Source organism: Geospiza fortis, unplaced genomic scaffold (assembly GCF_000277835.1).
Source record: "Geospiza fortis unplaced genomic scaffold, GeoFor_1.0 scaffold112, whole genome shotgun sequence".
Classification (NCBI taxonomy): domain Eukaryota; kingdom Metazoa; phylum Chordata; class Aves; order Passeriformes; family Thraupidae; genus Geospiza; species Geospiza fortis.
In genome coordinates, this window is record NW_005054298.1 from 17,649,237 (window position 1) to 17,662,442 (window position 13,206).

At 37.5% G+C, this 13,206-nt stretch overlaps 1 protein-coding gene across 3 annotated transcripts in view; it reads right to left on the reverse strand.

The window, feature by feature from the left end:
* The window catches only part of LRP2 (LDL receptor related protein 2), a 111,021-nt gene that overhangs the window by 84,972 nt on the left and 12,843 nt on the right, over nucleotides 1-13,206 (reverse strand). For all 3 annotated transcript variants that reach the window (XM_031056532.1, XM_031056533.1, XM_031056527.1), the window contains exons 2-4: nucleotides 10,550-10,657; nucleotides 8,491-8,613; nucleotides 5,918-6,034 (exon numbers count right to left, since the gene is read on the reverse strand). In XM_031056532.1, the coding sequence (XP_030912392.1) occupies nucleotides 5,918-6,034; nucleotides 8,491-8,613; nucleotides 10,550-10,657 (348 nt within the window). The remainder of the gene's footprint in view (nucleotides 1-5,917; nucleotides 6,035-8,490; nucleotides 8,614-10,549; nucleotides 10,658-13,206) is intronic.

The window sequence follows — 13,206 nt, forward strand, 5'->3', positions numbered from 1 at the left end:
TTCAAGAATGCCCAGGCAGACTAAGAATCTAGCCAGTAATAAGATTTTTCTCAAGCTTATGTTAAACTCCCTTACAAGAAGGAAAATTTTGTCAAAGTCTTCTCTCCAGCAGCAGGTCTGGAAATGCCCTCAGCCTAGCAAAATCTTTATTATATTATAAAGTCTAATGTATTGTATAAACACAATCACTATAAAAAGATACCAAGAAGAGCCATAAGTAAAGATGTTTTGAAGATACTTCAAAGTATTCATTCTGACCAAATTGGTGTTTTACTAGAATGTGAACAAATGCTTTTTCTCTTATTCTCTTTTCAAAACTGGTGTACAGATTCTTTATTTTAATTCTTTGAAAAGCCTGACAGAGATTAATATAATTCTTAACTCTGTACAGGTAATCCCATTTCCAATCCCCTGTCAAAAGACCAAGGTTAGTAAATTATAGTTCTGATCGCAGCCTGCTCACTGATCTGAAAGATATTTTTCACTGAATTCTGCACTGCAGATTTTACTCTTTGTACCTTATAGCATATTATTTTATTAAATTGGTTTTAATTATTTGGGGCATTAAGAACTAAGCCTCGTGAAAACTGGCAAAGCTGTGAGCTACACCAAAGGCTGTAGCCAATGCACTGCGTGGCTCAAGAGCATCTGTGCCATCAGGATAGGTCCTCAGTACCTGGGTTAGTTTTATATAAGGAGAAGTAGAAAAGGAAAAGAATCACGGAAGAAATGCTGGCTTCTGTGAGGGCTCAATGCTGAGAGAATGAAGGAAGGCAAAATAGAACTTCATAACAATACTAGGATATCTGAAAACAAAGGAATGACTGTCCTTGCAATTGTAAAAACCCCGGGACATAAACTCCCTTTCTTTCTCTCCAAAATTTAGAAGACAGTAGCCATGAGCTTAGTTCTTCTAGTCCTATCACCAAATGGGGACTTGCTAAAAGGAAAAGAAGAATCTGAACCTTGGCAGCAAGAGGGGAGGAATGGGATTAATTCCCTAAACAGAATGACCTGTACAATCCAGGTTAATGAAAAGCTCTCCAGCAAATGAAGTTGGAAAGTGAGTATCACGACATTTTAAATTTAAGTGGAAAGGTCTTACATCAGTCACTGCATTTGGGGCTTGCAAAACAAACATTTCCTAGCTTTTATTTGAATTTTTATTTAAACTAAGAATTCTCTACACACACCTCATCCAAGATCAGTGCATTTGAGTATAAAATCCCACAGCTGTGCAAGAACTGATAACAATCAGAGAAATTGATTGCACTGTCTCTGTTGTAGGGGGTATATGGAAAAAGTGTCAGTGCTCTGTGACTGACTTGAAGGGGTTCTCCTCCAGGCAAAGGAACTTTTTTTTTCTTTCTACATTGGTGACAAATGGACCAGAAAGAGTGAAAAGGAAGGATAAGGTTCTGAGTAAAAAAGGACAACAAGGTAGGTAGTTTGCACCTAAGGAGGTCTGGGAATACAGCTGTGCAAGAGAGTGAAAGGAGACAATGTGATATTAAGAGAAAAGTGAAGGGACAGAAAAAATATAAACACTGTTTTCTTTCACCTTGTTTTGAATGGTCAATAGCCTCCAACATAAATACTGTTTCCTTTACCTTCTCCTCCCAAAAACCTGTGGCTAATTTTACAGAAAACTAAAAAGAAGAAATGTTTCCGTAGTCATGACAATTCCCAGAAGATAATATGAGCTTAGTGAAAACAGGGGGAATGTTTTTCACCCATGTTCATTGCAATGCTCTGGAAGAAAGTGAGCTCTTCTTTCTCTCCCCTCCCCTCCCCTCCCCTCAGGCTTTTTTTTAGCCAAAATACTTCTACACAATCTGTCTCCCTGATGCATGACAACACTTCAGTTGCAAAACATAAATAACTGGCAAACACCAGCACAAATGACAGATGAAGCACCTTGCTCTTTGTAACTGTTTTGGGGCAACACTTGTGAACGTATTTACTGGCATCTTTCAACGGACACATGGAAGATGTTCGAAACTTATGTCACAGGGATTACTAAACCTGCATTATTTTGCACTCTGCCTAACACTTCTGCTCTGCAAGCTGGAAATAAATCCATACAAAAACAGCAACAGGAAATAGTTACAACAATAGTTACAACTATCAGCATCAGCTGATTTGTGTCATAGTCAGCAGTGCAAGCTTCTATAAACCTAACCCATGTTACAAAGAGTAGAAATAAAAGGAAAACAGGCAATTTCCTACTAAGAAGTGTCTTTTATTTCAACATGTAAAAACATTTTACAAAATAAAGTTAATTAAAACTCTTTGGTTCACTGCCATGTCACCACCTCATAGTGGTTAAAGTATAGCCCAGACAGCTCACAGCCTAGCAGAGACACCAGGAGGGAGACTTACTCCAAGCCCAAGAGCCCAATGAGCTGTATGATACCAGGCAGTGTTCATAGCAGAGATGCTTTCAGAGCTGGCAAACAGACCAGACCCTCATTCCTGGCCTTAATTCCTGATTTTGATCCCTGAGACTCTAGTCTTTGGCTGCCTGCCTTAGATTGCTCCAGTTTTGCTACTTCCCTGTCCCAGACTCTTCCGGGCGGAGATATTTCCTTCAGCCTGAACTTCTCCCTCATCCTATAGCTGCTACATGTAATATGTCCAACATCCAGAATATTAGTCTCTGACTATGGCCTTTTTCTTCTTTCTTGGACTACATCCCTTACGATCTCCTCAGTTCTTGATCTCTGTTCACTTTCACCCTGGTCCCTGCAAATTAATCCCAGAACTGGCTGCCCACTTCCTGACCACAACAGCTATTTAGCATAGCAAACAAGAGGCAGGAATTCACAGGTTAGGCAGCTGACCTATGGCAGCAGCTCAACATCAAAATTAGAATCAAAAATCCAGTGTATCTTGGAAAACATTCAGCCCACTAGCTTTGAACAACATGTCTTTAAAGTACTGCCCCTTTCTCCCTCACAGCCTCAGTGTAGTGCTCAGCTGCCAGAGCAGTATCCAGAAAGGCTGTTCTGTCACAGCAAAGCAAAATGGACATGGCTGGGATTTTCATTTCTCAACTATGAAGCTGAGGCAGGAGAGAGAATTCTATCTTAACTGAAAGAAATAAAGTATGTAACAGAAAAATCACACCAGTATTGGCCGCCTACTCCCAAAAAGTGATTGCTACCCAAATAATCTGCCATTTCGTTCTGTGTTTCTAATGTTTTAAAATTAAAGTATTTGCTAGCTGCTGGCTATTCAAAAAGCTAGAAAACAGCCTGATATGGGTATTCAAAAAAACCTAAAAGCCATAATTTTACAAAATCAAAACAGCTTCAGTGCACTAATTGTATGACCTGTAGCTGAAGCATTTGTTCTGATGTTTATCTTAGTCTCTGCATGGGCAGATCTCCCTTGCTGTTAATCCCATTAGCAATAAAATGGACTAAGGCTCTGAATTCCTTTGTTCTGGATTTTTTACCTGTTTAATTGCAGACTTACATTAAATTGGTGACATTTTGCATTTGACTACTTTCTTATATAATGTAACTTATTCAGGAATAAAATTTTATCTTCTTTACAATCCAAATCTGCTTTCAGACAGATAAGTGAGTGCAAAGCATAAGCAAAGAGAGTTTCCATTTTGTTATGCTCCATGAAACACCAGAATCAATTATAAATAGCTTTATTCTTTTGTTGTTCATGGATGCTTCATTTTTATTTATGGAAATTTTTAGTTCAAATTAATTAAGGGGAATTTAGTGACAAAGGAAAAGGCCAAATTAGTACTATTCCTCTTAGATTTGTTTATATCAGATAATGTGGAAAAGGAAATACATTAAGCACTGGGAAAATGAACATTCAAAGCAAGTATTAGAATCTGCTCCAAAACTAATATGCTAGTAGACTAATCTGTACTATTCAGTTAATCATAAAATCCCCAATTTGTAAATTTTATTTTATGGCTTCTGTTGAAAGTTCCAGGCCTTGCAAAGGAAAAAAGGGAATAAAATCGAATAAAATCGAATAAAAGGGAATAAAATTAACCAGCCTTCCTCAAGAGTCTTGTCATTACATTCTTCTTGGTTCCTCTTGTCTTCAGTACTGTCATATTTCTTTAAACTAGTCTAACTGCTTTCAAGGTTCCAAGTCACAGTCATTCTTCTGTCTCAGAGGGACTGTCAACACATATTCTAATAAACCAGAGTGGAGGCTGTTGAATGACAGGAGGCAGTCCCTCTCCTTTGGGCTAAATATGCTGCCCCCACAACAGTCATGGGGCCCATTTGTTGATGCAGCAATGACTGGCTCTCCCCCTCAGCAGTAGAGTGCTACTGTTAATGTATTTAGAGGGCCCTTTCCTAACTGCCTTTTAAATTTAACTAGCTGAGAATGTTAAACATGAAATGAAATGTGTACTTCAATTTTCAAACATCACAGCAGCTCCTAGTTTGAAAAAGAATTTTAAGTATCATCCTTAGGACTCCTCTCCGAGACTGACACAGATTTTCTGCATTATAACAATCACATCATGGCACCCGGCTGTTCCACACTGTATTCAATGACTACCCACAGTTATGTCAGAGATGCTCAGCAGTTCCAGTTCTTTAATTCACAGATAATACATTTTTAAAACAGATAACTTTTCTTCAGGATTTTTTTCATGTGTGACAGATTTACTAAATTAAGCTTTCAACTTCATTTCTTACTCTAAACTTTAAGAGAAAAAAATGCCAGTCTACAGAAGATATTCTTCCAGCAATGAGATGGGGTACTTTGGATCTTGGCTTTTAGCCATTTGTATTGGTGACCAGAAGTGACTGTGGGTCTATCACATGAAAAATTCCAAGCTGCATGACTTAGCAACATTTATTCCAGAGTATCATATAGTCCTAAATACCCTTTCATTCTACACAGGGACTATTTCAGCCATTTGTGAGTCAAGGACAAACCACATTAGCAGTCAGATGACCATATAGTCTTCCTTTACACAGCACAGGCATATGCCCTTTTTTCCCCTAAGCATAGCCATTAACAAAATTTAATTTCTTGCTTCTTTGTCCATCCATTACTACGCCAGCCTCTTCCCCCACCTCCTGCCCTGGGCCTGGTTCTAAGTGGAGTTTACAGTTATGTCTGTTTCCCAAAGGCACACTACATTCTAACAGCTGGAATAGCAGCTGAGATGTGTGAAGCTTTTCCTTAAGACTAACAATGAACAGACATGCCTGTTACGCACTGTTGTGTAGGTATTAGACAAAAGCATTCCTGAAAAACATGGCCTCTATTCTGTGGCCAGCTTTCCTTTCCATCAATATTCAAGCTAGGCCAGAATTTAGGGAGAATGTCACAAGACAGGCAGCCTCAACTCTGGGGAAGTTAGAGTGAAAAAAACTACTTGTCCATCTGCATTTTGCTGGCACAATATAAACAACTCATCTGAATACAATATGACTAAATCATCTCCACAAGAAGCTGCAGTCTAGAATAAAATGCTTTTGATGAGATCAAATCTCCTCAAATAAGTTATTTGGAGTCAAATTTTGCTTTTGTGTACAGGCTATAACTACTACTGATTTTATATGGAGTATGCAAAAACAACGTGGAAAACTTCAGTAAAATTATCTCTGAGTGTCCTAAAGCCATAAGACAACTAATCATGGTTGTCTTTTCACAGTGCAATATTAATTATTTTTCAGACAATGAGAAACAATATGACCTGATCCTGTGCTGACAGTTTGCACTTGAGTTCTGTGGTAACAGATCTGTATCAGAACATCAGCTCTAATACACAGAAGAATCTGAAATGAAACTCTTGTAACAAAAAGCATATTGTGGTCATCCTGTCTATCAACAAGCCCTTTAATCTTACAAATGTATTAAAATGCCCCAGAGAGATGAGATGAAACCAGATCTCGTGCTAGGAGTGAACACTCACGGCAGCCTCTCTCATCTGTCCCGTCTGAGCAGTCCTGCACGCGATCGCACCGGTACGCGCCGGGGACGCACTGGCCATCGGAGCACGTGAACTGCTGACTCGAGCACGTCCTCCCCGCTGCAACAAACAGGCACATGTCAGTCCTTCCTGTCAGCCAGGGCTTGTTATCAGGAAAAATATTTTCCTTCCTCTTTAACTACTTCATCTTTCTCATAAATATCAGTACAACACTTTGTCCCCCTTTACCTCAGTGTATTCAAGAGGATTAAAGAACACTTGACAAGCACATAGCAGACAGCATAGCTCTGGAGGGCTCCTGCAGTCTGCAAGGTCACTGCTTTTCTCCACTGAAGAATTGACCTAGGTTAAAAAGTACTTTCCTATAATTATTCTGCCTAAAACATTAAACTATCAATTCTCACTGATTTAAAGTTTTCTCTTATTTTATTTGCTGAGTCAAAATCTGTCAGTAACTCCAAGTTATTTAGTCAACTGGAATGTCAGTGTAAACACAGCAGAGTTGGAGGTAAGGCACCGCTTTCTAATACAGCCAGGCCCTCAGCAGTCAGGAATAGTTTGCATATGTAACTAATGGAGGATTGAGAATGATTATGTCTCTTCTCTTGACAGCTGTCAGGAAAAAGCAATCACATAAAATTTAAAGTTAACTTAAAAACTTAAAGTGAACATAAACTGTTCATTTCTACTTTGATTCCACTGCAGCCAAATTACATTTCCAGTTCTTAGGCAAACTAACATGAATCTGTGAAGATACAGTTGAAGGACAGGCTTACTACTAACTTTCCCTTCCCTCTGCCCCTGCACATTTGTTTCTTTCAAACTCATGTTGTTTCTCAACATCATTCCAGTCTATACATTGTCATCTTGTCATCTGCTGCTCTACAGGGGCTCTCTCTGCTGCCTTCTGTCAGCAGTGTTCCTAAAATAAGATCAGCTGCTGGGATGCTAGTGTCATGAGGAAAAACAAGAGCATGACAGTAAAGTAAAACAAATTTCTGCATTTATGACTTCCAGAGCTGTCAGACAGTTTTCCCAAGAAAAAGTTTTAATATTTCAAGGAGAAAAATCTCCTCTAGCTTTCCCAAACACGGAGATAAAAAGTCCCTTTAGAACAACAGGGACAAATACCAGGAGATGACTCAAAAATGGCAGCAGCACAGTGCCACTGTGTAGATACTGACACTCATGATTAACCAGTACATGGTGAACAATGTGACAGTGACCCAGTTCCAAGGTCAAACTCAGAGCTTTTGCTCATTTTGCATTTTGCATCTACAGATTCTTTAGTTAAAACATAACCAGCAGTTGTGCTGACTCCTTCTCAGAGGAAGAGGGGAGCAAAAGGTAGTTATCCATCATTCAAAAATTTCCATCCTCAGTGGATTAAGATGGAATCAAGATACAAAAGCAAAAAGCAAGTCTGTGAGCAAAATCCTTCCAAAATAAACATTTTAACCTCCCCAGGGGTTGGTGAGTAGCTCCAGAGCTGTTAAGTTCAAAGAAGTTATCAAAAAATTATACACACAATCAAAATGAAAATAAATTAATCTTATCTTCATCACTTAGAGTAACTTCTAATACTAGAAATGGCAGAAAAACCATCCTTCAGAACACTACATTTGTTCTCTTGTCTTATGCAATAATGCAGAGAATGTAATTTGGTGCAGTAATCAGCTCAGTTCACTGCTCACCACTTTGGCATGTACTTATAGCCCTTCAAATGCTTAGTCATGAAATTCTAAGCCAAAGTAACATATGTTATTGGTCTATCAATAATAAGAAAAGAGCAAAGCCGATGGCTGTGGCAGTTAGGCTGTTGAACTATTTTCTTGATCTAAACTGTACAGAGAACACTACACGCTTTACTTGAAAACAGCAATTCAGACATGAATACACTGTTTAGCACACTTAAAGTGAAATACTAAACAGAATTATGTTCTAAGTTTAAGCTGTCCAAATGATAATGAAAGACTAGACTCCCACCAGACACCAAGACCATAGATATTTCTCCTCTTTGAGTGTGAGAAAGAATGGCTCTGTTAATTCTAAATAATAATACTACTAATAGTGTTACTAAAACTAATGCAATACTGGCCATTGTTTGCTGATTATTGATAATTCATCCTCTTTTATATACAAATATATTTCAAAGTCACCTAAAAATAATTAAATTTTGTTATAGATAGTTCTGAGATGCCACTGTGAATTTTGCTAGCTAGTGGATAGAGCACATACAGAAATATGTGTATTTCATCAATTTTTTAATGGTGAAAATTACTAAACTTTTTATTAAGTATAAAACTAGTATACACTTTATATTTTTTCTCTTTTTAACTAAAAAAGCATGAGTAATTTTCAGATTTCAAGACCTGGAGATATCCTTTTAAACATATTTTCTGTATTTTATCTACTTCAGATTACTTTATTTCTAGAAATACCTCAGAGAGGCTTCTGTACTTACAGAGGGCTTGTTTCTCTATATTCTCAATACACTGCCAGTAAATGACATTATTTCACAAAGCTGGTATAACACCGGAAGTTAAAATACTCACGACATTGTTGATGTTCATCTGAGCCATCTTCACAATCCTCCTCATCATCACAAACCCATGACTGTGGAATACATTCCCCATCAGTGTGACACTGAAATTGATTTCCTTCACAGGTAGGTTGTGCTAGTGTAAGCAATGAAAAAAATTGTCATTTCACAGACATCTGTGAAAGCACTTTCAAAGATAATAATAACATAAGGGAAAAGAAGGTCTAAGATTCAAGCGTCAATGAATTGTAACTTCCATGAAACACATGAAGCATTTAACAGATCAAATAAAATGGACAGACCAGAGAGGTGAAAGTGGACCAGCAAAAGGATGCTCAAAGGCAAAATTCAGCTTAGTAAACTCCTGCATAGACTCTTCAGCCTTATATCCTCTCTTGGAGACACAAGCTCCTCTAGAAGGGAGGAGGGCAGAGCCCTTTTTTCACTTTGGTATAGTCACAGTAGCTTCCCCAGTCTCACAGGGGGTCTGTTCAACCGCTCTCACTCCATCTCTGTTGCTTTATCCCTGTAGGAACATGATCTCCCAAAACAAGCACACAATCCTTCCCTGTGAATTCACAAGGCAAAAGTGAGGGTCAGATCAGAACAAATTGAATGCTGTTGTTCCAGCTCCACTCTGTACTCTTCAAATAGACAAACAACAGGGAACCATCAAAGAGAAAGATCAAAATAAGTGTTTGAAACTGTGTCACAGCTCATTCCATCCCTAGTTAATACTCCTGGAACAATCTCTAGTACAACACAGTCCAGTAAACAGGACTCTGGTCTTGAGCATCTCTGTTCTCAGGATTACGTTTTTGCAGAAATACAAGGTCAACTTTATGCTCATGGGATGATATGCAAGCATAACTATCAATTTAACCAAAGCATGAGGGAGAAAATTAAAGCAATTTGTAGATTTAGAGTTGAAAAGTACAAAATAACATCAGTAGCAAACTAATTAGAAGGATAAAATTGATCACATACTACAGACATGTACTTCATGCATATTTTTCCTGCTTCAAGAATCAAAGAATAATCTTTTAGTATGACTTGAACCTCAGACCAGTTTTAAACAATCTTGCTAGGCACTCATGTGTCCCACTACCTATAGCACATTAACATACTGTTTTTAAAGGACAACTAACTCAAAAAAATGAAATTTAATTTTCATTACTGCTGTGGGACAACACCATTTTGTTTTGCCAGTTTAGAGGCGTCTTCACTCAGGACTACACAAGTTTTTTTGGACCTAAAGTGCTAAGCAACAAATCAGACTGCCTAGCTGTGTCAACGGCCTCCAATTATTACATGGGTCAAGCAGCAAAAAAATAACAGGGTAAAAAGAACAGATATAAATTAGTCTCACTTCCTACCAGCTGAGGGGTAAAAATTGGGCTAATCTGTAAGTGGACTGATAGTTGCAGCAACCCACAAGACTTAAAGAACACTAGAACTGAGAAGGTAAAATACCAGCAAGTTCCTGAAAACAGACTGTGGAGGGCAATTCTTCATTTTCACAACTTTTCCTTTCAGGGAATCCATTTTCTGCATTTGAGAGAATCTTTGTGCATGGACACTACAGTCCATACGAATAAAGTTGTTGCCTGTGAGCTGCTGACACAGCACAATCAACTCTAGACAATTAAGTATGACTCTACGTTGGGCACTGTAGGTACAGTTAGTTGTCCAGGGTCTTAAAAATCCAAAGATTTTAAGCATAAGTGGTGCTGGTGGTAGCTGTATATACATCCAATATTCAGGATTACTACAGCAACAGAATACAATACATTTCTACATCTACTTAGAACATTAGTCATAATATGAAACTGCATTATTGGACAGCCAGAATTTTAAGAAAAGGTTAAAGTTGTGTTAGAAGCTGAGCACTACTTGATTTTCTGTGTACCAAAGCCAAATGAGCTCATGGAATATGACTCAAAGAGATGCTGCAGTAACTCATGACAACTCCCGATTCAATATTCATTATTGTACCATAGGTACAGTTGAGCACACTGGAATCTCCCAGTTCCTGGGATTACAAAGGAGCTGCTCTGTATGGTTTCACTTACGGCAGCCAGCTTCATCTGTGTCATCCGAGCAGTCTCTGGCCCCGTCACACCTCCAGTCTGCGGGGATGCAGCGACCGTCACCGCAGCGGAACTGCCCCCGCTCACATCCTGCGCCAAAACACCGAACACGCAGCTCAGCAGGACAGGCACATAAACACACTGTGGCACTCATCAAGAACTCTGGTTTATCCACAGCCTTGCAGCATGGAGATTAAATGATAATATGAAAAATAATATAAAAGATACTACAAAACTATTTAAATATATATGAGTTCTATATACCCAGTCAAACAAACAAACAAAAAAAAAAAGCAAAGAACCAGCTTCAACTATTACAGAAATCTCCAACTAAACCGCTAGAAAATTCCAATAATTTGAGCATTTGTATACTATACAAACAAAACAAAAATAGTTACAAAAATGGAAAAAATAACCCAAACAAGTCTCAGAGTACATAGACTACAGAAACTTATTTAGTGGGAATGTATCAATTTTAAATTCCCAAGAAGTATAGACTTTAAATAAAGGTGGGGCATCATTTTCCACATTATATCTAAGGGCTAAACATTCTAAACATTAGTGCTCTCCCAAGTGCATGAGGATTTAAAAACATACAATAATAATCCCCTTAGCTGATGTGGAAATCTTGTTTCAGTGGTAATTGCTTGAAAGTATAGAAAGATCTCAGTTTTGTTTTGCTTTTTAATAATGCCCTCATACTTAAAATATTTCCTCTGAAGTACCGGAAAGCATGTCTTGAGTCAAGATTTGAATAGCAAATAATTTTTTAAAAAATTAAGCTTTCAGACATTTATGGCTGATCAAAAGCTATCCTGCTGTCATTCTCTCCTGCTTGATCTACTAAGGATTAAGAGCTGATAAAGAAGCATTCATTCCCAGGTGTAAATGCAGCTGGATCAGGCCTTTATTAGAGTCAAATAATGAAATCTCCAGTCTGTAGGAAAAAGGCACTGTTTATGGCCTTTCATTGTGACTACAGCCTCATAAAAAGGGAGTGAACAGTTTTATAGATCCTCAAAACAATAAGCTACAACATAATTAGGTTCAACAGAGCTCTGTTTCATGTTAATCTGTTGTCAGCACCTCAGAGAGGGGAACACTGGAAAAACTTGAAGTAGTAGCAAAGTCCAATTCTGAAAAAAAAAAATCCCATTTCCTGACTAAATTAATAACCATATAATAAAATCACATCTTTCAATTCTTCTGAGTGATCCATCCAGAAACGATAACCTCAGTATACATAAAGCACAACCACCTATTTTGTGAATTCATGATGACATAAATAACACGCTACCTAACTTTCATGTAAAACCAGGCATATCAACACTGTCACATAAACACAGTTAAGTGATGTATTCCTCAGGGATATAGGCAAGCTACTTTATGCAAGGAATGTTCAAATCTGATTGTCTGTTAGTGACACCCTGATTTATAATGTATCCTGCAAATGGTCAAAAATTTCACTTGGATAAATGGTGGTACGGAGTGGTACAGGAGTATGTTCACCAAATACCTTCTATAGACTAATGCATGATGGTGGTTGGTGGTGCAGGTCTGGGGTTGGTGGTGCAGGTCTCTTATCAACTACCTTTAAAACACAACAACCTCCCTTGCAAAAATGCCCTGAAGGAATGTACAAGTTCACTCTGGAATCCCAGGCCCTCTCCCTGAATTTTGCCCTACAAAGCAACATTTTCATATGAGATTAGCAGTTAAAGCTCTAAAAACACCACATATAACCCACCATTTATCAATTGCAATTACTATGTAAAACAAATACCAAATCTTCTTGTATATTTAGTATATCATGTCTATTAAAAAATATTCATAGTCACTTACTTAAAAAGGATAGTATAGTATACAGTATAGAATCAAATCTGCATCCACATGATTAGGATTTTTAATGAAACATGCTTATAAACAAGCAATATGAGGAACTTGTATATTATTTCTAAATAATAACTAGCTAAAAAAATTAAGCACTATGTACAACAATAATTTATTTTGCCTATCTTGTATTAAGTTCTTATAGTTAAACATACCCTTATAGTGATTAAAATGCAGTGATAACACTGATAAACCTTTTTAAAAGCAGTATAAACACAGCAGTCTTTGTACAGTACCAGAAATGGTAACTGAATGTTAAGAGAAAACCTGCAAGTCACACAGTTCTACTACTCTCTATAATACTTCTCAGAATTACAATTTAAGATGCTCACACCTCTATACAGCAAGCACTATATCCATGTTTATTTATACAATTCTTCAGCAGACTTGTTACAATTCAGTTAATTATGGCATTAAGCTTTACAATGTTATCTGCTGTGCTTACTTATAATTGAAGGCAAAGAGCTCTGAAACACCTACAAATGTGTTTTGTAAACCTTCAATTATCACTGTTTTATATTATCTTTAGAACAAAAAATTACCTAGCAGATAATTTTGTAAATTCATTTTTAAAACCCAATCTTTGAAAATCAGTAATATGGAAGAAGTAAAAGTGATCTGCAGTATCGAGGGCACTTCTCACAGAGGTTCTAAGAAGCTTGTGTTTCATCTGTGAGCAAAAACAATTCTAACTTTGATAAAGGAGAAAGTAATCAGGGGAAAAATACATTATTACAAAGTTACTGCTA